Source organism: Manis javanica, chromosome 4, assembly GCF_040802235.1.
Source record: "Manis javanica isolate MJ-LG chromosome 4, MJ_LKY, whole genome shotgun sequence".
Lineage (NCBI taxonomy): Eukaryota > Metazoa > Chordata > Mammalia > Pholidota > Manidae > Manis > Manis javanica.
The window spans coordinates 159,584,327-159,610,538 of record NC_133159.1 but is presented as its reverse complement, the minus strand read 5'-3'; the positions used below and the strand labels follow the sequence as shown (position 1 = coordinate 159,610,538).

General features: G+C 48.2%; 1 protein-coding gene and 1 non-coding gene across 9 annotated transcripts in view; both read left to right on the top strand.

Annotated features, from left to right (window-relative positions):
• MED24 (mediator complex subunit 24) overlaps positions 1 to 24,908 on the top strand; it is a 30,830-nt gene extending 5,922 nt beyond the window's left edge. For 4 of the 8 annotated variants that reach the window (XM_017642471.3, XM_017642474.3, XM_037022670.2 and 1 more), the window contains 26 exons: positions 2,130 to 2,331; positions 2,419 to 2,501; positions 10,803 to 10,841; positions 11,137 to 11,210; positions 11,572 to 11,804; positions 11,940 to 11,996; positions 13,455 to 13,566; positions 13,715 to 13,865; positions 14,146 to 14,259; positions 14,810 to 14,854; positions 15,287 to 15,369; positions 15,656 to 15,742; positions 16,148 to 16,259; positions 16,771 to 16,913; positions 17,437 to 17,474; positions 17,909 to 17,991; positions 18,351 to 18,529; positions 18,646 to 18,745; positions 19,056 to 19,231; positions 21,152 to 21,416; positions 21,794 to 21,975; positions 22,154 to 22,244; positions 22,558 to 22,657; positions 23,611 to 23,691; positions 24,024 to 24,172; positions 24,356 to 24,908. In XM_017642471.3, the coding sequence (XP_017497960.1) occupies positions 2,202 to 2,331; positions 2,419 to 2,501; positions 10,803 to 10,841; positions 11,137 to 11,210; positions 11,572 to 11,804; positions 11,940 to 11,996; positions 13,455 to 13,566; positions 13,715 to 13,865; positions 14,146 to 14,259; positions 14,810 to 14,854; positions 15,287 to 15,369; positions 15,656 to 15,742; positions 16,148 to 16,259; positions 16,771 to 16,913; positions 17,437 to 17,474; positions 17,909 to 17,991; positions 18,351 to 18,529; positions 18,646 to 18,745; positions 19,056 to 19,231; positions 21,152 to 21,416; positions 21,794 to 21,975; positions 22,154 to 22,244; positions 22,558 to 22,657; positions 23,611 to 23,691; positions 24,024 to 24,172; positions 24,356 to 24,472 (3,024 nt within the window). In that variant the 5' untranslated portion in view covers positions 2,130 to 2,201 and the 3' untranslated portion in view covers positions 24,473 to 24,908. Of the gene's footprint in view, positions 1 to 1,696; positions 1,749 to 2,129; positions 2,332 to 2,418; positions 2,502 to 10,499; positions 10,586 to 10,802; positions 10,842 to 11,136; positions 11,211 to 11,571; positions 11,805 to 11,939; positions 11,997 to 13,454; positions 13,567 to 13,714; positions 13,866 to 14,145; positions 14,260 to 14,809; positions 14,855 to 15,286; positions 15,370 to 15,655; positions 15,743 to 16,147; positions 16,260 to 16,770; positions 16,914 to 17,436; positions 17,475 to 17,908; positions 17,992 to 18,350; positions 18,530 to 18,645; positions 18,746 to 19,055; positions 19,232 to 21,151; positions 21,417 to 21,793; positions 21,976 to 22,153; positions 22,245 to 22,557; positions 22,658 to 23,610; positions 23,692 to 24,023; positions 24,173 to 24,355 lie in introns of those variants that run through there. The other 4 variants (XM_017642470.3, XM_017642476.3, XM_017642477.3 and 1 more) reach the window with 4 other exon arrangements.
• LOC118969587 (small nucleolar RNA SNORD124) lies at positions 17,727 to 17,830 on the top strand. The gene has a single exon (XR_005062458.1). It is a non-coding gene; the product is annotated as a small nucleolar RNA SNORD124 (small nucleolar RNA).
• Positions 24,909 to 26,212: the final 1,304 nt, after the last annotated feature.

The following is a 26,212-nucleotide window of genomic DNA, read 5'->3' as shown; positions in this document are numbered from 1 at the left end:
ACTCCCCAGTGGTGTCACTTGGGCAGGCACAAAAGGGAGCAGAATTGAGGGGGATGTGGGTGGGAGTATGGGGAGGGAGGGAGGCCATAGGCAGTAATGACCTTACAGGGATGTGATCTGGCCCTCCTCCAGCTGGGCTCACCCCTTCAAAACAAGAGTCCTCATTTCCCTGTTTAGACTATGCTCCAGATACCCAGGTTCCTATTATTCTTTCTCTAAGGGCCACAAGTTTTTATCCAGAGCCTGAGTGAGATGCTCTCCCATATTCATCCCCCTAATGATTGATTTTGCCACTGAAAGGGCAGTCAAAGAATGGTTGTTGGGAATACAGATGGAACTTGGATTCATGGATGGGGATATAAGACTTCTCAGGGTATGGACGGGCAGACTCAGGCCCCCCACCCTGAGTCATTTGTGGGTGGTACGGCTCCTTTCCCATCCCTCATGGCCCAAACCGCCTCTCTTTGAGAGAGGCTGTCAACTCTGTGACTGTTTCTGACTGAGTTAGTGGGTGTTGGGTCCAGGCCACATGGGAGTGAGGAATATGTGGGCCCCGGGGATAGTGGTATTCTGAGCTCAAAATAGGGGTGACAGAACACTGGCTAGGGCCTCCATGTTTACTCTCATCCTGGTTGTAAATGTTAAAGGTGACCTGTGTACAGGGCAGAACGGAGATGAGGGCTATGTATAGGGAGGCTCAGACATGGGAGCCAGAAGTGGGTAAAAACTGGGGAGGGGTGGAAGAGGGCTAATACCCGAAGTCCTGGACATAATTATCTACAATATGATTCCACAGGATAAGTGAAACATCACACTGTTTTTAATAAACTTAAAAAAAAAGAATAGTTTTAGATTTATGGGAACAAATCTGAAGATAGTAGAGTGACTCCACAAACCCCACACCCAATTTTGCTTGTTAGTAGCATCTTGCATTAGTATGGTACATTCGTTACAATTAACAAACCAATACTGATATACTGTTAGTAACTAATGTCCACGCGTCATTCAGATTTAGTTTACACCTAATGTTCTGTTTCTGTTCCAGGATCTAGGATACCAAGTTACATTTAGACATCATGTCTCCTTAGGCCTTCTTGGCTAAAACAGTTTCTCAGACTTTCCTTAATTTTGATGACCTTAATCTCAGTTTTCTCCTAACTTTTCCCTATATTCAAGCAGTATGCAGAGCTAAGAGATTCAGGGAGGACTGCCAGATTCAGGGTGAAGTGATGATGTGTCAGTAACTGACAGAGCCTTGATACTGCCTCTGGAATACAGATGTGCAAATGAAAAGTCCGGTAGACTTAGGGGTGTAAAAGAACAACAGCAACAAAAGGTTAGGAAAGAGAAAACTTGTTGCGGGAACAATGCTACCCACACCTTTGAGGTGCCTATAAACTAGCGGGTATTGAAAGAGTGTCAGAATATGATTGAAATGCCCGGTCGATAGTTACGTCACTGGGAGCCGCAGGATTGCAAGTGGCCCTTCGAGAGCCCTTCCCCATCCGCCCCTGAGCCTCCTTGATACCTCAGCTCCTACAAGCCTACCGGTAAAGAAGAAAAACCATGTGGACTGACTTCACGGCTAGCCCCTTCCAACCAACTACAATTCCCCGAAGGCATTGTGGAGGGCGCTTTCCCTTGCTGCATTCCTATTGGTTTATGCGTGTTACTCCCAGCCAATAGAAAACTAGCTCTTTGATAAGTGCCAAAATGGCGACACCTAGGACCCAGAGCTAGGCTGTGCGGTAGGCTCAAATTTGGGCGGGGGGGGGGTCGATGAAAAGGAAATAGGGAATTATAGTTCCAGAGTTGGGGAAGGTGGAGGACGTGGGGGGAAGAAATCTGGATTTGGCTGAGGGACGCAGCCAGAGCTAAGGGCGTAATTGGGCAACCGAAACTAGCTTAACCCCTTGCTGCTCTCTTAACTCTTTGTATTAAGCTCCTTTGACAGTGGTCTCTTAGTGCTCCAGTTTCTTAATGATCCAATTTATGGAAGAATGGTTCAGGAGGGAAAAACCTAACAGGATCCCTGCCTTGCTCCCATCCCCCTTTTTTCCATTCTAGTTCCTCTGCCTCCCTTAATTCTTCCCCGTTCAACTCTGCCCTTTCCTGTTCTTTTCCCTCAGAATCACGTCTCCTTCTCTAGCTCAGTTTCTCAAAGCTGACTGCCAGTGGCCCTGTCTCCTCGAAGTGAAATCATGAAAGTGGTGAACCTGAAACAAGCCATTTTGCAAGCCTGGAAAGAGCGATGGAGTGACTACCAGTGGGCAATCAACATGAAGAAATTCTTTCCCAAAGGAGCCACCTGGGACATTCTCAACCTAGCAGGTCTCAAGTGAAGTAGGAAGGAAGGATGGGAGGGCTAAAGCTAGAAAAGTTTAACCACCTAGTCTTACTTTGTTATTCCCTTTGCAGAAGCACTACTGGAGCAGGCCATGATTGGACCTTCCCCCAATCCTCTCATCCTGTCCTACCTGAAGTATGCCATTAGTTCCCAGGTAAACTGTTCCACCTATTTTAGAGAGGTTGAAGTGAGGTTTGATGGTAAAAGGCAGGGTACAATTAATTGTCAGCTCACACTTTGTAGGGAAGTTTGTTTAAACACATTACTTCTCTGAGCCTTGGTTTTCTTGTGAAAATAATAACACTTCATTGGTTGTGATGAATATTGTATTAACTTAATCTATCAATCAATATTCACAAACACTTGTATCTGCAGAAGAGTACCATAGGCCCTGAGGATATAGCTATGAACAAGACCTGATCCCAGCACACAAGAAATTTAGTGGGTAATACAGACATGTGAGTAAGCAGTCAGCCACAGGATGGGTGGTGACTAGCCTACCATATAGGTCAGGTTGGTACTATGGGAGTATGTGGTGTGGGGTGGGGGTGAGGGTCAGTGCCTAACCCAGTCTGAACAGTCAGAGAAGGCTCTCTGGGGAAGTGATGTTTAAATCAAGACCTGAATGTTGAGTAGGAGATAGCCAGACAGACTGATGAGAGTGTACAAAGCAGAGAGAAAAGCATATGCAAATGCTGCAAAGCAAAAATTAGCATGATATTGTTTAGCAACTGAAAATAGTTTGGTATGACTAGAGCAGTATTTTTGGGCTTAGAACCCTTTTTTATTCTTACAGATTATTGAGACTCCCACAGAGCTTTTGTTTATATGTTTTATATCTATCCATATTTACATTTTAAAAATGCAAACAGAAATTTTAAAAGTACTTATGAATTTCTTTAAAATGACAATAGAAAATCTATTACATGTCAACCTAAATAACATTTTATGAAAGCCATATTTTCCAAAACAAAAATTTAGCAAGGCAAGTGACATTGTTTTATGTTTTTGCAAGTGTCTTTAATGTCTGGCTTAATAGAAGGTGGCTGAATTCTCATATTTGCTCCTACATTCAGTTTTTGGAGTAGGCTATTTTGGTTGAAGTACAGGAGAAAAATCTGGTCTTACACATCTGATACTTAGTTTGAAAAGGAAGGAGTATTTTAATAAGCTTTTCAGATAACTGGATATCCTTTTATACACTAAAATTCAACCATATCAATGAACTTTTAATACTCTATTACATTAAAATCCATTGACTTTGAATAGACCTGTTATCCATACATGATTTTATGATATTATGAATTGATCATTTGGAAAGTATCCATTCCTAAGTTACACAGATATTCCATTGTTCACACATTTAATTATATATCATCGACATCTCTTGGAGCTTCTGGAACATTCCATATACATTTGTGAGAGAATGAGAATGAAAAAGGTAAATAACATCTTAGTAGTATTTTAAAAATAGTTTTGACCTCAGAGACCCCCCAGGGTACCTGGATCACGTTTTGGGAACTGCTGGGCAAGCCTTTAAGGAGGGGATGGGTTTATAGAGAGAGGCAGAGGTTAGATCATAAAAGACCTGTGGTGATGCAGAGTCTGGACTTTACCTGAGGGTGTTGAGTAATCAAAGGGTTTTAAGTGGAACAGTAGTGTGATAGGATTTATATGTAATCCTATGCAAAAAAATGCCCAGATCTTAAGATTAATTCAGTGAGTTTTAGCAATTGTATATACCCATGTCACCAACATCGAAAGTAAGATATGAGCATTTCCATTTTCCCAGAAAGTTCCCTCTGCCCCTTTCTAGTCTGTCATCCTATAACCACTAAAGGTTTTCTTATCACCATAGATTAACATTGCCTATGTCTAGATTTCATAGAAATGGAATCATATAGCATCTTCTTTTGTTTAACATACATGTTTATGAGATCTATGTTGTGTGTATGTCAGTGGTGGGTTCTTTTTTTAAATGGCCAAGTGGTATTCCTCAGTTGGCACATGGTGCTGGTACTTCCTTTTTCCTCTTGGCTTTATGTCCACTTCTCATGTTGTACATACTCATCTACTTTACTCTTTTTAACTACTGCATGATGTTCCACATGTACTCTAATTTAGGTTTTAATTTTTTACTGTTACAATCACTGCATCACTGGAAATCCTTATATTTCCCTCTCTGCATATCTGGGAATAGTTACGTAGGATAGCTACCTGGAAATGGAATTGCTGGTTTGAAGAGTACTCAAGTTAAGTTGTACTAAGTCCTGTCTCTTGCCCTCCAAAAGGATTTTAGCAGTTTACACCCCTGCATAGTGCTTGGCAGTATTTCCCCACACCTTTCTTATGCTGGATAGACTCTCTTAAGGCTCTTTTCTAGGGAGGCAGAAATTGCATCCTGTTAAGAGTTTCGATTTCCCTGAATGTGATGTTGAGCACATTTTTTCATATGTTTATTGGCTCTCTAGCTTTTCTGTGAATTACTTAGGTATGTCACTTGCCCACTTTTCTATTGTTTTGTTATTTATTTATTTTTGGTAAAAGCTTTATTGAGATATAAATTCCCTATTATACAACTTACCCATTTAAAGTATACAGTTTACTGGGTTTTGGTATGTTTAGCTATTACCACAGTCAATTTAGGACATTCTCATCACCCCAAGAAGAAATTTTCCTGATTTTTAAGTATCTTTCAATATAATCTATCTTGTAATCCTTTCTGTTACATATATTTTAAATTTTCTATCACTTAAAAAAAAAGACTTTTTAATTACCATACAGAAATTTTTAATGTTTTCGTTGTCAGATTTAATCATTCTTTTTGTATATGTCTTTTGTCTTGCTTAAGGGCTTCCCTGCTCCAAGGATCAAAATGTATTTGTCTCTAATTTTTGCCAACATTTCCCTTCTATTTTTTATACTTATTTTGTCTGATGCATTTAGAATTTATTGTGTGGTAATGACAAGATCCAAATTTTTGTATCTATTTTTCAAAATAGATGGACATTTGGCTCAATTACCTTTATTGAGTAGGTCATTCTTTGTCACATCCTAAATTCTTATATAGACAAAGTATATGACATTCTAGTATATTTTATTTCATTGCTATATTTGTTTTTTGCACCAGTACTTTTCTATTTTAATTGCTATACCATTATAGAATGTTTGCTATCTGGTTGGGCATGTCTTCCATTCATTGTTTTGTTTTTCAAAAATTTTTTGGTGTTTTAGGCATTTTCTTTTCCAGACACATTTAGAATCAACATTAAATTCCTATAAAAAATACAATTGTATTTTGATGTAGATTTTCTTGACTTTGTGAATTTGGGGAATTGGTGGATTAATTTTAGAACGATCAGTCTGGCTATAGTTTGAAGAGTGCGTCTGAGGGAGGTATGACAGAGGCAGGAAGACCATTTAGTCTGGCATGTTTTTTCTCTAAAGGACCAGATAGTAAATACTTTCTGCTTGTGGGCTGTATGATCTCTGTCACCACTAGTCTGTCATTGCAGCTCAAAAGCATATGTAGACAATATGTAAATAAGTGTACATGCTTGTGTTCTGATAAACTTTATTTCCAAAAAAGGTGATGAGCCAGATTTGGCTCGTGAGCGATACAGTTTTCCAACCCCTGATTTAGACTATTACAGTAATTCACATAAGAGATGATACTAGCATAAACTTGGGAAGTGGCAACAGAAGAAAAAGATAAATTCAGAACAATTTAGGAAGTAGCATCAGGATGATTTGGTGGGCATGAGAGAGGAAAAAATCAAGACCAGTGTATAGGTTTCTGTTTTGGGCAACTAGATGGCTGATGGGACTGGGAGGAGACAGTGGGAGTAGATTGCAAGGACTTTTGTTAGGGTCAGGGGTGGCAATGACGTGTTAGATGTGGGCCTTGTTAAGTGTTGAGGTGCCTGTGTGGGCTGTCACCCAGAAGACCTTCAGGAGGCAGGCGAACATAAATGTCAGGAACTCAGAAGAGGTCTAGACTGGAACTTTTGATGATTTACCACAGATGGTAATTGGTTAATTGAAGCAATGGGCAGGGATGAGATTGTGGAGAGTGAGCAAAGAAATGGCCCAAGTCTAATTTCTGAGGAACCAGTCACATTGAAGGAACACCCATAGGAAGAGAATTCCTCATAGGAATCTGAGAAGAAGGAGTCAGTGAGGAGGGAAGAAAAGCAAGAGTATGTGGCATCAAGAAAAGCCAAGGGAGGAGAGGACCACAGAATGAGCCAGTGTTCCCTGGTGTTAGATGCCAGGAGAGGTCAGAGAGGTCAGAACTGAGAAGTATCCACGGGGGGTGGTGAACAACAAGAGTTTGTTGATGAGCTTGGTGAGAAGATTCACAGTGTTAAGTACAGAAGGGGTTGCAGTGGGATGAATTGCGAACGAGTGGAAGGTGGGGAGGTAGAAACAATGAATGTAGAGAAATCTTATGTCTGAAGAGCAGGAGAGAGAGGGTGGTGGTTCTTTGGAAATGTGGGGTCTGTGGGGAGTCCTTTTAAAAATAGAAGAATCTTGAGATAGGACAGGCAAGAGGGGGAAAGAGGCTAAAATAACAGTGAGAGAAATAAATATATATGAAGGACCTGTATGAATGTAAAATGCTACCCAAAATTAGTAATTTATTCTTCTTTCAGAGTCAAGAGGGCTCTTTGGTCCAGTGCTGTGCATGTAGGGGGCACTTAGGAGGAATTTTAGGTGTGGAGTATGAAGAGCAGAGTCAGTGAGACAGCAGCTGCAGAGTCAGTCTGGGCCAGCCAGGTGCCCAGCGAGCTGCAGAGATCCCAGTCTCAGGAACATGATACTATAGAGCTTCTCCATTGGTGGGTATACTAAGGCTGGAATAGGTTAAATCCTGCTGTGAAAAACAGTTCACCATGTGGGAAGTATTTTTAGGCCTGTAGAATAGCAGTGCTTTACTGAGACTGTTAACAAAAATTCACTGAACAGAATTCTGAATTTGGAGGCCATAAATTGATAATAACTACTGGTATCCTCAGAACATACAGAACTGGGGACTTCTTCTCTGGTAGTTTGGGGTCAGTTTCTAGTGGGAATATCCAGCTCCCCCTTCAGGTTGCTAACCAGCAACATTCAATTCTCTGCTAAGCTCTTGCTCTGGGGACCTCAGTTATACATAAATAAATACCCGCCTGGAACATCATGGCCTTTCTGCCCAGGCAGGCCCCCAACTTTCTGATCACTGTCAGATCGCCAGCTGTGCCTTCACAGTGCATCCCGCTGAGCAGAGTGGCACTAAACACTGATTGTGTATCGAAGTCCTCTATGTGTTTTGCTCCTGTTTGTCCAAGAATACTAGTTAAAGATGTCTGAGCAGAGAGCAGTCTCATCAGGTGATAAGGAAACTGTACAAGGAAGGCATTGCCGTGCATGTAAAACTCACCATACCAAGGTGGTTGAGACTGACTTAGCTTTCTTCTTAAATCTTTGGGAATTTCTGTTCCTCTAGGGAAGACAACCCATGAGGCAGGTGATTATCCTGACAGTTTCTACCTTTGTATTCTTTTTCTTTTTCTTTTTGGTGTATTTTTCCACTTTATGATTTTGAGTATACAATTGTAACTCTTTTCTACAGGATTATTTGTAGTTTACTGGCATACTGTAATTACTTTTTAAAAATATGATAACACAGAAGACTTTATAGAATTTAATTTCATTCAGGACAAATTATTTCTCTTGAATCTATACTTCCAATGTTATGATGGTGATGAATAGGTTTCACTAAAAGAAATTTGTTTTAAGGTACAATTTTTTCAGAATGCTAGTTAGTAGAATTCATCAATCCAAAGCAATAAGAACTTACTGAGGGCCTACTATGTGCTAGGCCCTGGGCTGGGTGCTAGAGAAAACACACAAAAATTCAGTACTATTTCTGTTCTCAGGGAGCACACAGTTCAGGTTGAATTTCTCAAGACACATTTTGGAAATACTAGTTAGATGAGATTTCTTGGTCAAATAAATTTGAAGAGTGTTGCTTGTTTCAGCTCCAGTCATCTTAGAGATTCTCATTGTATATAAGTATACTATGACTCAGAGAAGTCCTACCGTAAAGTTCTGTGCTAAAAGAACCTTTTACTGACTTGAATGTAAGACATGAAACCATAAAACTCTTAGAAGACAACATAGGCAAACATCTCCTGAATATAAGCATGAGCAACTTCTTCCTGAACCCATCTCCTCAAGAAAGGAAAACAAAAGCAAAAATGAACTCATGGGACTACATCAAACTAAAAAGTTTTTGTATGGCAAAGGACACCATCAACAAAACAAAAAGGCATCCTACAGTATGGGAGAATATATTTGTAAACGACATATCCGACAAGGGGTTAACATCTAGAATATATAAAGAACTTACACACCTCAACACCCAAAAAGCAAATAATCCGATTAACAAATGGGCCGAGGATATGAAGAGACAGTTCTCCAAAGAAGAAATTCAGATGGCCAACAGACACATGAGAAGATGCTCCACATCACTAATCATCAGGAAAATGCAAATTAACACCACAATGAGATCACCTCACACCAGTAATGATGGCCAGCATCGAAAAGACTAAGAACAACAAATGCTGGTGAGGATGTGGAGAAAGGGGAACCCTCATACACTTCTGGTGGGAATGTAAGCTAGTTCAACCATTGTGGAAAGCAATATGGAGGTTCCTCAAAAAACTAAAAATAGCAATACCATTTGACCCCAGAATCCCACTCCTTGGAATACAATTTATCAGACTCAAAAAGACATATGCACCCCTATGTTTATCAGAGCACTTTTTACAATAGGCAAGATATGGAAACAACCGAAGTGTCCATCTATAGATGAATGGATTAAGAAGATGTGGTACATATATACAATGGAATACTATTCAGCCATAAGAAAGAAACAAATCCTACCATTTGCAGCAACATGGATGGAGCTGGAGGACATTATGCTAAGTGAAATAAGCCAGGCGGAGAAAGACAAGTACCAAATCATTTCCCTCATTTGTGGAGTGTAACAATGAAGCAAACCTGAAGGAACAAAATGGTAGCAGACTCACAGACTCCAAGTATGAACTAGTGGTTACCAAAGGGGAGGGGTGTGGGAGGGCGGGTGGGGAGGGAGGGAGAAGGGGACTGAGGGGTATTATGTTTAGTACACATGGTGTGGGGGATCACGGGGAGAACAGTATCATAGAGAAGAGACATAGTGGATCTGTGGCATCTTGCTTCACTGATGGGCAGTGACTGCACTGTGGTATGGGTGGGGACTTGATAATATGGGTAAATGTAGTAACCACATTGTTTTTCATGTGAAACCTTCATAAGAGTGTATATCAATCATACCTTAATAAAAAATTAAAAAAATAAAAATAAATAAAATAACCTTTTACTTTAAAGAAAACTCTTTTTTTATGTTTATTCCAGGGTTTTTCAAATTTGTACCACACAGAAGCTCTGTGTTTGTGCATGTGCATGTGTATGTGTGTAAAATTTCTTAATATCTTGAACCTTTGGAATATCGTCACAAAGAACTTTCTACAATGATAGAAATGTTCTGTATCTGCTCTGTCCAGTACAGTAGCCACTAGGCATATATGGCTGTTGAGCACTTGAAATGTGGCAAATATGACTAAGGGACTGAGTTTTTATTTTTTTTAATCTTTAAATTTAAACAGACACACGTGTCTAGTGGTTTCTGAGTTGGACAATGCCGCTTTGGAAGCTTCTTTAGGAAATGCTTATTTAAGGGTATGCTTTTCCTGGTTCATTCTACAAACATTATCTACCGTACATTCATGGTGGTCCCTGACTAAAAGCATCCTTGTCCTCAAGTGGCTCCCAGTTTGATGGGAGCAAAGCCACCTGGCTGTGTGATATTGACTATAAGAGGATTACTTGGAGCACAGAGAGAGGATTGCAGCTTTGGGTGGGAGTTTGGGATTGATCAGAGAAGGTTCATGGAGGAGTCCTAGAGAATAAGAGTGAAACCCACTACCTATTTCAAGGTGCAGGTACTACTACCTGTTCATTGGAGGAAATGTTTATCTCCAGTTCTCCAGATAAAATCACTCTTAATAGAAGTTGTACTGGTCAAGTAAGCTCATCCATTCTTGTCCACTCTTCTGCCCTCCAGCAGTCAGGTGAGCCTCGTACCTAGTGGACACTGAGTGGCATGTGAACATGGGTCATGGCACCTTTGGATGTATCAAAATCATCTCAGTGAGTTTATGCTAATGATGTCATTTACAATGAGTCTGAGAGAAGCCAGAATGAGGGCAATGCCTAGAGTTACTGCCTTTGTTTCAGTGGGTTGAGGATGGCCCCTTGAAGGGGTCGGGGTTTTAAGAGAGCCACAGCAATGGTCAGTGGCAGTATTTGTTCCTCTCAACTATGTGACACTACTTGTCTGACCTTTATCTCTCTTCTTTCCCTCCAGATGATCTCCTACTCCTCTGTCCTCACAGCTATCAGTAAGGTATGACCATAACCACCCAGGAGCCAGGTGGGGACAGGGGGAAAGAGATACGTAGTGACAGGCAGGTAGCACGTGATGTCCCTGGCTGGCACTGCCGCCTTCTATTGGAGGGAGGGGCTTCCTGGGAGGTGGGGGCTGACCATTAGAAGCCAATTTCCACTGTTGAAAAGATGCCAGGTCTGCAACCTGAGGTTGGAGGAAAGATGCAGGCACCCTAAATGTGCCATCTGCCTCATTTGGGAGACCAGGGGTTGACTGGGGTATTTTTGTAGCATTGCCACTGTTCTTTCCACAGTTCGATGACTTTTCCCGGGACCTGTGTGTCCAGGCTCTGCTGGATATCATGGACATGTTTTGTGACCGACTGAGGTAATGGCAGGAGGGAGGGGCTCACAGCCTTCCAGCATTATCTTAGCGTAAGAGAGAAGCTCCTAGCACACAGACTGAGACAAACCCTGTGGGCTCCCACACTTCTTGCCACCTGCTCATCAGCATCCACCCCTCTCCAGCCTTTTCTGCATATTCCCATAGGACAAAAATGCCTTTTCTCTATTTAGAATAGCTCGTTTGAAATCTTGTCCAGTGCAAGCCAGTGGGGCTGTCTTCCGCAGGACTTTGCTAGCTTCCCAACTCTTGTCCTGAGTAGGGGAGTGCCAAGCATTCTGGGGAACATTGGTATGGGACAAATTTCAGCGTTTGGAGCAGAGACAGATTGCGTACTTTCCTGCAGCTGTCACGGCAAAGCAGAGGAGTGCATCGGGCTGTGCCGGGCCCTGCTCAGCGCCCTCCACTGGCTGCTGCGCTGCACCTCAGCCTCTGCGGAGCGGCTCAGGGACGGACTGGAGGCCGGCACTCCAGCCGCTGTGGAGAAGCAGCTTGCCATGTGCCTGCAGCGCCTGGAGAAGACCCTCAGCAGCACCAAGAACCGGGCCCTGCTCCACATCGCCAAACTAGAGGAGGCCTGTATGTCCCCTGGTTCCCCTGGGCCCCACCTGCCATTGCTCCCATAGCCGGTTCTTTAATTGAGAGGGGATGCCATCCCACTTCTTTCCAGGAGGATCTGAAATCATCCCACTTCCTTTTTTTTCTCCCCATAAGCATTGCATACATCCCAGGGACTTGGGCAGGGTGGCACCCGAGCCAATCAACCAACAGGTATTTACTGAGCATTATTATATGCCCAGCACTGTGCCAGGTGCTGGGGGTGGGGGGTGGGGGGCTGTTGAAGGAGCATGTAGCAGGGTCCCTGCCTTCAACAAGTGTACATGCTAGTGGGGAGCAGGACTAGTGTGTAACATACATGGAAAAAAACTGGAGGACAGACAAGCACACTATCCATCCTCGTTTCGTTCTCCATGTAACTGTTCGTCTAAAAGCACATGACTCTTGTGTTGGAGCATTGTCCTAAAACAGCCTTTTAAATGTGCCTGTCTGTTGTCAGGCCTGTTGTGCCGTACACCTCTTGACCCAAGCACAGATGTTAAATACTGGAATACTCCAGAACCTGAGGTCAGACAGCTCCCTTGGTGGGAGGGAAGACTCTGGTATTTCTGGACCCGGGGCCCGAAGGCCACAGTCTTGCTGTGGCTTGGGACCACTAAGGATCACTTGTTCTCCAGTAAAGAAAATGCTAGAATGAGTTACACCCAGGTCTTAAGGGCCTGGTTGGAGAACTTGTTATGCAGTTAGTATATTTATTACTTTTTCAAGTATGTTGTATTGCCCTGTGAAAAGTCCAGATAGATGATCACTCCATAAAAATGGGCTATGTTGATGGTTTCTTACCTATCTTGGCCACTTAGGAAATGTTTATTGGCTAAAAAAAAATGAATGAATATTTAACAATTTTAATGGCTCTCAGGTCTTATATCTTTTTGTTTTTTTCCCTGTGCTAAGTGGAGGTTAATGGGCTGGTTGGTGCCATTATTCATCTTTTGACCCTCTGGAGTTGTAACTAGGCTAAGTGATTTATAAATCAGTGCTAAAAAATGCAGTATAGATCATAAGTTCAGGCATTTAGGGGGAGAGATCAGTGGGTTGAACCAGTTGGGTAAGTTGTTAAAGGATCTGGGACTTGAACAGAGTCTTGAAGGATGGCGAGAATTTGAGAGGTGGAGATGATTAGGAGGGGCACTTCAGAATGGGAGGGCAGGGAGGGTGCAGGTCCAGACAGGGTGTGGGTGAACGCAAAAGGCTGTGAGAATCCCGCTTGATTGGGGTGGAGAGTGATGGCCACCTGCAAGGCTGGCCCACTCCTGAAGTGGCCTGTGGCTGCCTCCCTGTTCCAGCCGCTGGACTCCACACCTCCACACCCCCCATCGCCTTTCTCTGCCACTACCCGTGTTAGACCCTACCTTGTCTCCAAAGTCAGCTGCATACATCCCCTAGAAGTTAGGCCCCCGGGAATAGTTTCCAGGGACTTCGCTGTTGTGCTCACCCTTCTTCTAGAAACAGTGCATGCTGCCCTCAGGCCGCTGGCCTCCACATCACCCTTAGGGCAAACCTCCCTGTATGGTTTTATGGGCCTAAGGGGTGTCAAAGTCAAGGACTTCGGGGCCAGTCTCTCCCTGTCCTGTTTCCCATCATGTGTCTGCATTTCCTTTTGTTCATCAGCCTCCTGGACTGCCATTGAACATTCTCTCTTGAAGCTTGGGGAGATCCTGGCCAATCTCAGCAGCCCCCAGCTCCGGAGCCAGGCTGAACAGTGTGGCACGCTCATTAGGAGGTACTCAGCTCCCAGGGTGATTGTGGTGGAGGGAGAAAGGAAAGGCTGGAGTGTGGGTGAGACACTATGACCCCAGCCCTGCTCTCACCTCCCCTGCAATGCTCCTTGGCTCCTCAAATATTATGCCCTGTGTGTCTGCTCCCCTCAGCATCCCCACGATGCTGGCTGTGCACTCTGAGCAGCTGCATAAGACTGGCTTCCCGACAGTCCATGCGGTGGTCTTGCTTGAGGGCACCATGAACCTGACAGGCGAGACCCAGCCGCTGGTGGAACAGCTGATGATGGTGAAGCGCATGCAGGTGGGAAGCCCAGAGTCACTTCCATCTCCCCAGGCGGGCTAACCATTTGGGGGCAGGAGGAAGGATTTTTCTGGTTCTTCTTGGAAGAAATAGCGTCTCTCCTGATTCATGGAGGAAAGTAGATACCCATCCTGCCTAGTCCTGCCATTTCACCTGCCATCCCTGATTCTTGCGTTAGAGTCAGGGAGTGCAGTCTCTGACTGCACATGGCCCTCAGGGGCCTTCAGAAGATTAAGGGGACAGGCATCCTCTTAGGCCTCACTCTCTGGATCTTCAACAGCATATCCCCACCCCACTTTTTGTCCTGGAGATCTGGAAAGCTTGCTTCGTGGGGCTTATCGAGTCTCCTGAGGGTACAGAGGAGCTGAAGTGGACTGCTTTCACCTTCCTTAAGGTACCTAGCATGTGGACACCACAGAGAGCCAGTCTAGGAATGGTTTCAGGAAAGCAGTGACACCCTGGCCCTTTGCCCTGTCTTTCTCCCTGCTGGCATTGTGCCCAGCCTGCCAGGTCCCCCCAGCACAAGTTCCCATCGATTATCTTCTCTGAAAGTCCTTGAGCTATATTTAGCCCATTTGGCAAGCCCCTGCCATTTCTTAGCACCCAGGTACTGTTCAGCTCAGTCATCAGCCAGCTGGGTGCAGGTCAGTTACGGGAGCCAAGGAAGCGGGCCTCAGTCCTTGAAATGGCAGCTCCACTTTTAGCTTGTGGCATTTCCTTACTGAGCTAGCAGAAGTGTGGAGTCCCTGTGGCCTGTAGGCTGTGGGCACCAGCCTCCTAAGTACGTGTCAGCTTTCTGATTTGGTTCTAAGAGTGCTTTCACCTCCAGGGCAGGAGTGTTCCTGTCTGTCTGCCCAGAGCAGGGGTACAGAGGGGATGCCTTTAGTTTTGGGTGAAAAAGAGAAGAAACTGAGCTTCCTGTTTTCCCTCTGCTTACCCTCTAGATTCCACAGGTTTTGGTGAAGTTGAAATATTCCCATGGGGACAAGGTGAGTTGAAGAAATGAGATGGAGGGGTAGCATGGGAGGAGGTAAATCCTTGTTTCCGCCCTGGAGGAAAAAGGGCAAAGGCACAGTCAGTTAGGCGCTAGCAGGGCAGTAGTGTGTTCTTGTGCCCAGGGCAAGGCTGGAAGTGTGTGTGTCCCTGTGCCTCTGTGTGCATCCACACGTGTGCCCAGTCTCCAGATGGAAGGCAGCCAGGCCCTCAGGAGGCAGGGTTGCCCAAGATGATCAGGGCCGGGGGGACCACGCAGGAGCGCTGACGCTTCATATTTCTCCCTGTCCAATTGCTGGAAGCCAGTGGTGGGCCTGACAGGGTTGTAGGCTCTTACGTCCAGTAGGGTGTTCTTCTGAGCCTGCATCCCAGGCAGTGGGTGGAATGGAGGACCTAGAACCCAGGTGGCAGTTTCTGGCTCTTTATAGGACTTCACCGAGGATGTCAACTGTGCTTTTGAGTTCCTGCTGAAGCTCACACCCTTGCTGGATAAAGCTGACCAGCGCTGCAAGTATGAATTCCCCTGCTCACCCTGCTCTCCCAGAAGGTGCTCTGGGCTCTTCTCCTGCTCTTTGGTGCCAGAGGAGCCTCAGGGCATCATCTCCTGTTTGCCTGCTTGGCTGGGGCAGAAGGCAGCAGCCCCATAGTTGCTGAGTGCTTGAGCCACTCTAACTTCCCTCAGGCGCCTGAATGTTCTTCATCCTGGAGGAGGGAGGATCCGGGGCAGGGGCCCATTGCTCCCACCTTGTGATACTCCCCCGTTTGCCTAATCCCCTCGTCATTTTTTTCCCTCACAGCTGTGACTGTACCAACTTCCTACTCCAAGAATGTAACAAGCAGGGGCTTCTGTCTGAGGCCAGTATGACCAACCTTATGGGCAAGCGGTAAGTGTGGTCCCTTTGGCTGGCCCATGGTTCCCTTGACCTCCTCCTCTTTCATCTACCCTGGGCTGCTGCGTGGCTCTTGCCCTTGTGTCTGGAGTTCAGGTCACCGGTGACTGGGGCCATGCCTAGCTTTACCAGACAGAGGAAACACCATTTTTTCTGCACACCAAGGGTTTGCTTTGTGAGCAAAGTAGAAATCCTACATCTTCCTTTAATCTTAAATGAGCCTTTTAAATAGATGTAATGACCAGTGACCAGTTCAAGCAATTGCAGTATTAGATATACTTTCATAAATGTCACCCTGCCCCCGGAGACTTCCCACCTCTTGTGGGCCTGGACTAGTGAGCAGGTCAGGAATTTTTCTATTCCTCTTCCCTTCTTTTGGCCAACTGGTTATGGCCACAGTGCAGCAGACCGGGAACAGGCACCCCAGGCAAAGTCAGGAGAAAATGCCAACATCCAGCCAAACCCCGGGCTGATCCTCCGGGCAGAGCCCACTGTCACAAACATCCTCAAGGTGAGTGCGCCCATCTCGTGCCGCCATCTCTTCCCTCTTCCAGTTTTTGCCTCTGCTTCCAGACAAATAAACAGAGGCCACAGACCTTCTGACTTTTATACATAATTACTTGGAAGTAGAGAAAGGAAGAAGGCAAGGGAAGCCACCATCGAAAATGAACATGTTGCTGTCAGTCTCAGCGAGCCCTGTGCTAGGCGCCTTCACTCGCTCATGTGGAGACAATGTAGAATCTCACATTAACAACTGGGCACACTGGGGAGCAGTGGCCTTGCTCCCCCCAAGTCCACCACCCTCATCCCAGTTCAGCTGAGAGGGACGTATCAGAGAGCAGGGATAGATTTGAGGAATGGTTTTCCAGATTGGAGTCAGAAAGATGTAGGTTAAATTAAATTGTAAGTCATGTTATCCTATTTGATGGACATATGTAGGGAGGGAAACTGCAGCTAGGCTGTGTGTAGTGGGGGGTGGTCTTCAGCGTCCTTCAGGACTCGATTTCCTGTCATGTCTCCAGACAATGGATGCAGACCACTCCAAGTCCCCAGAGGGGCTGCTGGGGGTCCTAGGCCACATGCTGTCCGGGAAGAGTCTGGACTTGCTCCTGGCTGCTGCCGCTGCCACTGGGAAGCTGAAGTCCTTCGCCCGGAAATTCATCAAGTAAGGAAGGCCAAGCCCCGTACCAGGGCCAGGGAGGCATGTCTGAAGGAGGAGCTAGCAGAATAGGGGTGAGGCGCTGGGGTCTGGGTCTCCGCAGAAATGTCCAAGGCAAGGCAGAGAGCATCCTAGCTGGAGACCTGGGGAGAAGGGCTGGTTCTCTGGATATGAAGTGCTCTCTCCTCTTCAGCCAAGGGTGAAGTGGTGTGTGATGAGGTGATGAGGTGTTAAACAGTAGGCATCGAGGGATCCCATGTGTGCCCAGTTGTTAATAAGGGGCTCTTGAATTCTGTTGACCTGGAATTTGATATATAGAACATTGTTCCATTCAGTGAGTCATTCTCTAACTCTTGGAAATCTTTTAAAAATAGGTGGAAAAATTATTTTTTCTGTAGCAATGGTATTTAATTTTAGCCCGTAATTTAGACTCCAGTGACCACTCCTCTGAGTTGGTGTAGTCCCTTGACCCTGGCTGCTGCTCAGCCCTCGCCCTGGTTGCTGTGACCTGTCTCCATTCCTTCCACAGTTTGAATGAGTTCACGACCCACGGCACTGAGGAAAGCAGTGAGTTCAGCTCTGCCCGTCCCCAGACCCACTTGGCACTAAAGGAGGGGTGCAGAGGAAGGGAGCAGGAAGCAAGAGGGTGCCTTTGCTCATCCTGGGGAGGCCATTTTTCTCCACTGAGCAATGACTGAGTGGAGCTTTCAAGGAGCCTGGAAAGAGGGAAAAGATCTCCCAAAGCCACCCTTTGTCTCTTTCCCTCCCACTTTGTGACCTGGTTGTGTATTAGGAGAAAGGAAGGGTATCAGGAGTCTATGATTCTAAGGAAGGGATGATGTTCCAGTTGAGACTCAAGAAAAGGATTCTGAGCCTCAGGGCTTTGAAGGAGCCACTTGGTCCCTGACCTTCCTTGAGTCAAGTCCTGATCCCCTCCTGACCCAGAAAAGGACTTTGGCCCCTACCCTAGGCTGCAAGGTCAGCCTCCTTATCCTTCACAGCCAAACCAGCCTCAGTTCGAGCCTTGCTCTTTGACATCTCCTTCCTTATGCTGTGCCACGTGGCCCAGACCTATGGCTCAGAGGTAAGTGAGGGGGAGCAGTCAGATGAGGGACAGCGAGTGGGTGGGGCAAACAGGAGAAAAATAACCAATAACTTCCTTACCTCGTACCCCCCATCAGCTTCCCAAGCCAATTACTTCTGCTGGTTGCAGAAGTTAGGTGTTCACCCAGGCAAGGTCATTTGGTAACATCCTGAATCCTTCAATGCCTATTTTCACTGACCACTAGGTGGCAGCATAGCACCCATTTTTCTCCCTGGAACCAATTTGTCTCCAGTTCTTTAGTCGTGGAAGGGAGAAGCTGAGGCTTTTGCGGGGTGGTAACAGAGGTGTAGGGCGCTGCACCATCCCACTCAGCTGGCAAGTCTCCCCTCTTTTCTCAGGTGATTCTGTCTGAGTCAAGCACAGGAGCAGAGATGCCCTTCTTTGAGACCTGGATGCAGACCTGCATGCCTGAGGAAGGCAAAATCCTGAACCCCGACCACCCATGCTTCTGGCCCGACTCCACCAAAGTGGAGTCCCTGGTGGCCCTGCTCAACAACTCATCAGAGATGAAGCTCGTGTCAGTGGTCAGGGTGCCCACTCCAGGGGTGGTGGTGGGGGCCGGACCAAGACTCTTTCCCTCAGTCTATCCCTCACTCCCCAGTAGTGATTTTACTCCCACCCACACCCCTGTAGGCAGATGAAGTGGCACGAAGCCTGTCTCAGCATTTCAGCAGCCATCTTGGAAATCCTCAATGCCTGGGAAAACGGGGTCCTGGCCTTTGAGTCCATCCAGGTAGCTGTGCATTTCCAGCAGCCTTCTCTCTTCTCTGAGACACAGAGTCAGTCTTTAATTACTTGTTATATTTTGGAAGAACAAGGGTACCCTTAATCCAGGACCTCATGTTTATATTGATCTTCCTTGTAATCATAGTCTTAGCTGCTCCCTCCCACCCAGGTAACTGGGGAAATCAAAATGGTGAAAAGAGGTGTGGAGTGTGGTCCAAGGCTTCACTGGCTGCACTTAGCTGCCCACAGAGGCCAGGGAAAGTGATAGCCAGGGAAGAGGAGAGAGTGGCCCCAATCACCCTTTTCCCCTCCCCCAGAAAATCACAGATAATATCAAGGGGAAGGTTTGCAGCCTGGCAGTGTGTGCCGTGGCTTGGCTTGTGGCCCACGTGCGGATGCTGGGGCTGGATGAGCGTGAGAAGTCGCTGCAGATGATCCGCCAACTGGCAGGGCCACTGTATAGTGAGAACACCCTGCAGTTCTACAATGAGAGGTCAGTAACCCGTCCCTTCCCTTCTGGAACTCCACAGGTCTGCCATGAGAAGTCAGCGCCTCCAGTCACCAGTAACCCCTCTTCTCTTACCTTCCCAAACATTCCACTTATTTGCTCACTCACACCCTCTCTCACTCATAATATTATTCACCAACTAACTCACTAAACTCAGCAACATTTAGTGTATGAACCTGAGCCAGAAGTGCGTATAATCCAGCAACTGCTGTGTCCCAGAAGTATAGACCCTAAACAGCTATGATTCCTGCCCTCCGAGAACTCAAGTTGTGAATAACTATCTTGCCAGAAGAACAAAGTGATTCTCTCAGCTGTATCGCTATCTAGGAACTATGAGCCCATCCTTCGATTTTACAGGTCGTGGGCCTACCCACCCCTCTCAGCCCCCAGCAGGGCATCTTTTGGGACATTTTCCTGCCTCAGCTTTTCAAGGACTTGGAGGGCCTCCCTGGTGACTTCAGCTATGTTGTTCAGTGCTGTTGGTTCATTTACTTGTCAGTTAGACTTTAGTTTTTATATTTTGGCAAACAATACATAACATAAAATTTACCATCTTAACTATTTTTAAGTGCACAGTTTAGTATTAAGTAATTTCACAATGTTATGAAACAAATCTCCAAAACTTCTTAATCTTATACATCTGAAATTCTGTACCCATTAAGTAATGACTCATCAATTCCCCCGCTTCCCCAAGCCTGTGGTAACTACCATTTTACTTTCTGTTTCCATGGATTTGACTCCTTTATGTACCCTGTGTAAGTGGAATCATATAGTATTTGTCTTTGTGACTGGCATATTTCAGTTAGCACAGTGTCCCCAAGGTTCATCCATGTCATAGCATATATCAGAATTTCCTTCCTTTTAAAGGCTGAATAATATTCCGTTGTGTACAGAGACCACATTTTGCTTATCCATTCATGGGTCAGTGGACACTGGGTTTCTCCCACCTCGTGGCCACTGTGAATACTGGCGCTGTGAACATGGGCATGGACCAACCCGTAAGTCAGAAGGGACACCTCACAGGGCAGCCATCAGGATGTCTAATAAGGGAGAAGTGGGAGCGCTGAGCTGAAATGAGGTTGGGAGCGTCTGTAGGTCACTCTGGTTTTCCCCCGCCTCCTTCTTTGTTCTTTTGTTCTTCCTTCAGCATACTCTCCTCACACGTAACGGAGTACTTGTTCTGACATAATTCATTCTACATACCCTGACTCCTTTCTGAGTGAGGAATAGTGGGAAATCTGTGGCTCCATCATGCAGGTTAGAAAAGTGACTCTGCAAGTCATAGCAACTTTCCCAGAGCCAACAGCATTCCAGGAACAGTTAGCACTCAGCCCCAGCTTTGTGTTCATAGTTGAAGACTTTTCATGAGAAAATCCCTGGATGTACACTTCTATTTGCCCAGCTACCAAGGGCCGGGAAGAGCTTTGTGGGGCAGCCCTTGGGCCCCTGTTCTGGAAGTAAGAGTTTACTTTGGAAGCAGGCCAAGGCTGGGCGGGGACCTCCGTAAGCACTCAGCCCAGAGGGAAGTGTTCGTATTTATTTATGCCAGAGGATTGGCAGGGTTCAGGCCTGGGGGATGGGGTAAATTGGAGAGAGAGAGACAAGTGTGTATGTATCACTGGGATAACCTGGGGAAGGAGGGCCCCCCTCCAGCCCTCCCTCCTTCCCGGGCTCTCTGCCCAGCAGGCTATAGTCCTGCCAGGAGCAGGAATGGTGGGGTCAGGTCTGCAAGGGGTGCACAACTTCCTTCTACCTCCTCCTTCAGCATATATTGGGGTTAACTCCCCAGGAATATTTCCGTAATCCAACTCCTGGGAAATGTCTGGTCTGGTTGTTTCCTCCCAACTCCACCCTGGCTCTTGAACCTGGTGTTACCTAAACCTCAGGTCCTGTCCCCTCCCCCAGGGTGGTGATCATGAGCTCCATCCTGGAGCATATGTGTGCCGACGTGCTACAGCAGACAGCTGCGCAGATCAAGTTCCCATCCACGGGTGTGGATATGATGCCCTACTGGAACCTGCTGCCCCCTAAGCGACCCATCAAGGAGGTGCTGACGGACATATTTGCCAAGGTGCTGGAGAAGGGATGGGTGGACAGCCGCTCCATCCACATCTTTGACACCCTGCTGCACATGGGAGGTGTCTACTGGTTCTGCAACAACTTGATTAAGGTACGGTACTTGAGCGGAGTGGCTGTGAGCCAGACATACAGGTTAGGGGAGCAGGTGTCCTCAGGTACCAGGAGACACTGTAGAAAATACCTGGGAGGACCAGGCTCGGTCCTGTCCTCTGACTTCCCAACACCAAGTCTGCTCAACTGGGCTTGTCTGAGGGGCCTCTAAAGTGCTGTGGCCAGATTCCTTGGAGTAGAGTCTCTTCCTCACCTCCCGCTCAGCTCCTGGGCTCTGGCGCGGAGTGAGGGGTGGAACAGAGCGCCCAGGGCTCTCCCGGCATGTCCTCCAAGAGAGCTGGGCTGGAAGGGCAGCAAGGTCAGAGCCCCACATTCAGGACCCTTAGCTCCTGAGCACCACCTCACCTGCCCATCAAGGAGCTGTTGAAGGAGACGCGGAAGGAGCACACGCAGCGGGCAGTGGAGCTGCTCTACGCCATCTTCTGTCTGGACATGCAGCAAGTGACCCTGGTCCTGCTGGGCCACATCCTGCCTGGCCTGCTCACCGACTCCTCCAAATGGCACAGCCTCATGGATCCCCCTGGCACTGCTCTCGCCAAGTAGGATTCTATCAAAGCCTCAGGTCCCCACAGCCCAGAGTTGGGGTGCCCCTTGCCTGGGTGACCCAGGGTAGCTGGGCTGTGGGTAGGTCATCAGTTGGGGCCTGATGAGCATGAGCACAGAAGCCCCCTTTGGAGCCCCTCTGATTTTACCTTCTTTCCTGGAACCCTTTGCCAGGCTTGCTGTCTGGTGTGCCCTGAGTTCCTACTCCTCCCACAAGGGACAGGCGTCCTCCCGCCAAAAGAAGAGACACCGAGAAGACATTGAGGTAGAGGACCCCTCTGTTCACTTCTGGTGGGATTGCCCAGCAGACATTTACTGAGCCTCCTGTGGTGCGAGGGGCCTTCCCAGGCAGAGGCGGTCAGCGTGGTCCCTGCCCGTGGGCGGCTGTGTCGGCTCAGGACAAGCATCTGCAAGGGTGACTGTCAGGGCCTCTCCCTGGGACTGTGGGGATGGTGAGGGATGGACTGAGATGCAAGGGAAGACGACCCTGCTGGAGATGCTGAGCTTCGGCTCTTTACCCTAATGACGGGAAATGTTAGGATCCAGGGGTGGGTAATGGTGACTCTCCCGCCCTCCAGGATTATATCAGCCTCTTCCCCTTGGATGACATACAGCCCTCCAAGCTGATGCGACTGCTGAGCTCCAGCGAGGAGGACACCAGCATCCTTTCGAGTCCCAGTGAGTCTGTGGCCTGGGCTGGCTGCCTGCTTCCTTCCCTGGGAAGTCACTTCAGCCCTAGAAGGCTGCTTTGCGGTAATGCCCAGCCACAGGCTTCTTGGCTGGCTGGTCAGAGAGTGTGTGGCAGGAGTTTGTCCCATTCTGTGCCCTATGGCTGCTCTGTTTCCTTCCTGTGAGACTGAAGACTGCTCCAAAGACTGCTGGGGATCTCTCCCTGAGGGCTGGAGCTCTTCTGCCCAGTCCCAGCCTAGTTCTGGCCTTGTCCCTTTTTCCTGCCTCTTTCTTACTGCAGGGTTGAGGAATTAACAAGTTACCCAAGTGAGTTCAGTGCTTCACAGTTTGCGCCATTGACTCACCAGCTCTGATCCGCCCTCCTCCCTGCCCCACATCAGGCCCTGAGGCCGGGAGCAGGCCCTGGGCTGGGACTTGGGGCTGCTCCCCACTCTTCCTGCCTGAAGAGCACCCCTCCTCCACCTGGCTCCATGGATGTCATTACCTTTACCTGCCAGGGGTTCCTTCTGTGCATGTAATTTTTCCTGTTTCCAGAGATTTTCTCCTGAGTCTACAAGTTTCTCCCAGGGCTTTTAGGGGCTAGGGGACCAGCTGTGCACCTGAGCTGAGGAGAGAGACCCTGGGTGTTCCACCTATAGACTGCATGCCTTTGGTTGGTTTCTTAGCAAACCTGACTCTCAGTTTTGTTGTATGTAAAATGGAGGTGCGAGGATTCAGCAGCTTGATCCTCGTAATGCCCCACGTCTGCCTGCAGCACCATCAGATGTCAGTTCTCTCACCTCCTTACGGAGAGCTCTGCGCTGGGGGTCCCTCTGAGACTTGGGTCCAAGGACCTCCTCCGGGCGGGCTCTCCGAGCGTGGTGGGTGAGGGCTTCCCCAGGAGCGCAGGTCTTGCATGCGGGCGGCCGGTTGCTCAGTGCTCCCCCCACCTGGCCCCACAGCCGACCGGTCCACGAGCAGCTCCCTGTCAGCCTCTCAGCTCCACACAGTCAACATGCGAGACCCACTGAACCGAGTCCTGGGTGAGTCCTGCTGCCCGGGCTCCTGAACCAGGGCCGAGGCCTCTGCAGCGGGGGGCCTCCTGGTGCCCCTCTGCCGCCCTTTCCCGCCTCCTTCCTCCCTCTCCCCTAGCTGCTCACTCTGGTGTCTCCTGGCTCCCAATAGTTCTTCCTCTGACTCGCCTCAGTTTTCCTTTCTATGCTTCCTTCCTCTTTTTGATGCTCCCATTCTGGGGGGCACTTTAGCGTTTCCTTCTTTTCCCTTTTTGGTCCCTCCTTCTCCCAGAATCTAACCTCTTCTCAAACCCTTTTCATGGACTTCTCCTTCTCCCCCTACCCCACTGCCGTCCGTACAGCCAACCTGTTCCTGCTCATTTCCTCCATCCTGGGATCGCGGACCGCGGGCCCCCACACCCAGTTTGTGCAGTGGTTCATGGAGGAGTGTGTGGACTGCCTGGAGCAGGGCGGCCAGGGCAGCATCCTGCAGTTTATGCCCTTCACCACTGTGAGTATTCATTTCCGGGCCAGGGTCTGGCTCCCCCTTCCTGATCACATGGCCTCAGCAAGTCTTAGCAGAGCCTGGGGCTCAGGGGCCAGCCCTCAGAGTAGGGAGGGGGCCTTTGCCCTCCCTGGACTTTGCACCTACCACAAGGGACCCTGAGAGCATCTGTCTGTCTATCTGTGGCAGGTATCGGAACTGGTGAAGGTGTCAGCTGTATCCAGCCCCAAGGTAGTTCTGGCCATCACTGACCTCAGCCTGCCCCTGGGCCGCCAAGCAGCTGCCAAAGCCATTGCTGCACTCTGAGCGGCCTGGAGGGGCCGCAGGGGCTGGCTGGGGAGGGTCCCAGGCCTTGGCACCTCAGCAGGGGACAGTGAGGAAGGATGAGACATCATTGCTCATACCCACATGATGTAAGCCCCTGGCATTTCCAGATCTTTCCCCTACTCCTGACTTCTGACCTCTAAGACATCTCCCAGTTTCTGTCTTTCATAATTTCCTCTCCCTACTGCCAGTACCTGAGAGTGTGAGCCCCTCGTTCCTCCACTCAGGGTGCTTTCACCACACCACATGGCCCTCATCTCCCAGGAGTGGGTTTCCTTCTGGGACTTTATAGGTGCAGAGCACATGTGCATATATATATATATATACACACACGCACATATGTTTTTGTTGTAATACTTGAGGGAAGTTCACCCACCTACTTGTAAATAAAGATCCTGTGGATCCCTTTGTGACTAAGTGCTGGCAGTGCTTGTGTCCCATGGGTGGGGACAGTGTTTTTCTCCTTGGAATCTCACGTGCTATGGCCTGGGGAGATCTGAGCCCTGTGGTTGAGGAGAGGAGTTTGTGCCTCAGCAGGGGCAGCACCGGGCAAGGCCGTGAGCAGCTTCCCTTCCTTCGAACCAGCTTGGGTGTTAACGAGTCAGCACCTGCCTGCTGCCTTCCCCCACTGCCCCAAAGTCAGACTGAATCTGAAAAAGAGGTTTTTTGGCCAAAGGCCCCAGAGCGGTGCTGGGGTAGGGTGTCCTGCTGTTCGCAGGCTCTCCAGCCGGGCTCCACGCCACCCAGAGTCTGACTAGCCCAGAGCTTGAGCCTCCCAAGGGGGCTGAGGGGCAGGAGCTCTGTTCAGCCCCTCCTTGTCTGCTCCACACATCTTCCAGGCCCAGAGAGGGAGCACCCTGCCCCACACAGCTGGGGGTTCTAGCCCCACTCAGCCAGACCCTGCTGCTGTGGAGCCAGAGGGGGAAGGGAGTGAGGTGACCAAGGTGCTGAGGATGGGGTGCCTTGGGAGGGGGAAATGGGACCGCTGGCCGCCTACACTTCTTGGGTCTGGTGGAGGTGCCCTGGACCTACACACACATGTTCAGCTGAGGCACACCTGTGGTATGAAGCGGGCCCTCCTATCTCCACACCTCAGCCCCAGGCCTACGTGTGAGCTCGGGCCTCTTCAGCCCCAGAGGCTGAGACAAGCAGGAAGTGGGCTGGTACAGGGTTGCTCCCTGCCAGACCAGAGGCAGAGCTGTGTGCCTGAGAGAGGTACAGAGCCTGGAATCTGGGTTCTGACCCAAGTTGCCACATTGAACTCGGCTTCTTAATCTGTAAAAGGTACTTCATAATTCTATCTCTGTGGGTAACTGAGCGTGGGTGGGCTAAGGGGTGAACTAACCAGTCCTGTGAATACTGGGTGTTCCGATGCTTCAGGCCCATGTCAGGCCACTGTCTGCGTCTGGACTGTCAGCCCCCTGGCCCCCAAACCTCAGGCTCTCCTCTCGCAGTGGGGTGTCCCATATGCATCTCTTCCCCACTTGGCCGGCTCCGTGAGGGCAGGGACCTGCCCGCCTTGTTCACTGCCGTGTCCCTAGCACTTAGCCCAGCATCAGCAGAGTAGGTGTGAGATTGATCCGTCTAAAGGATTGAATGTGGCAGGGCTAAAGGACTGCCCCCTTCCTCCCCGCACCTCCTTTTCCCTCTCTTGGCCTCACCTCCCCAGGCAATTCCCTGCCCCCCAGCTCCTGGCAGGGCACCAGCTGGATTCAAGAAGGA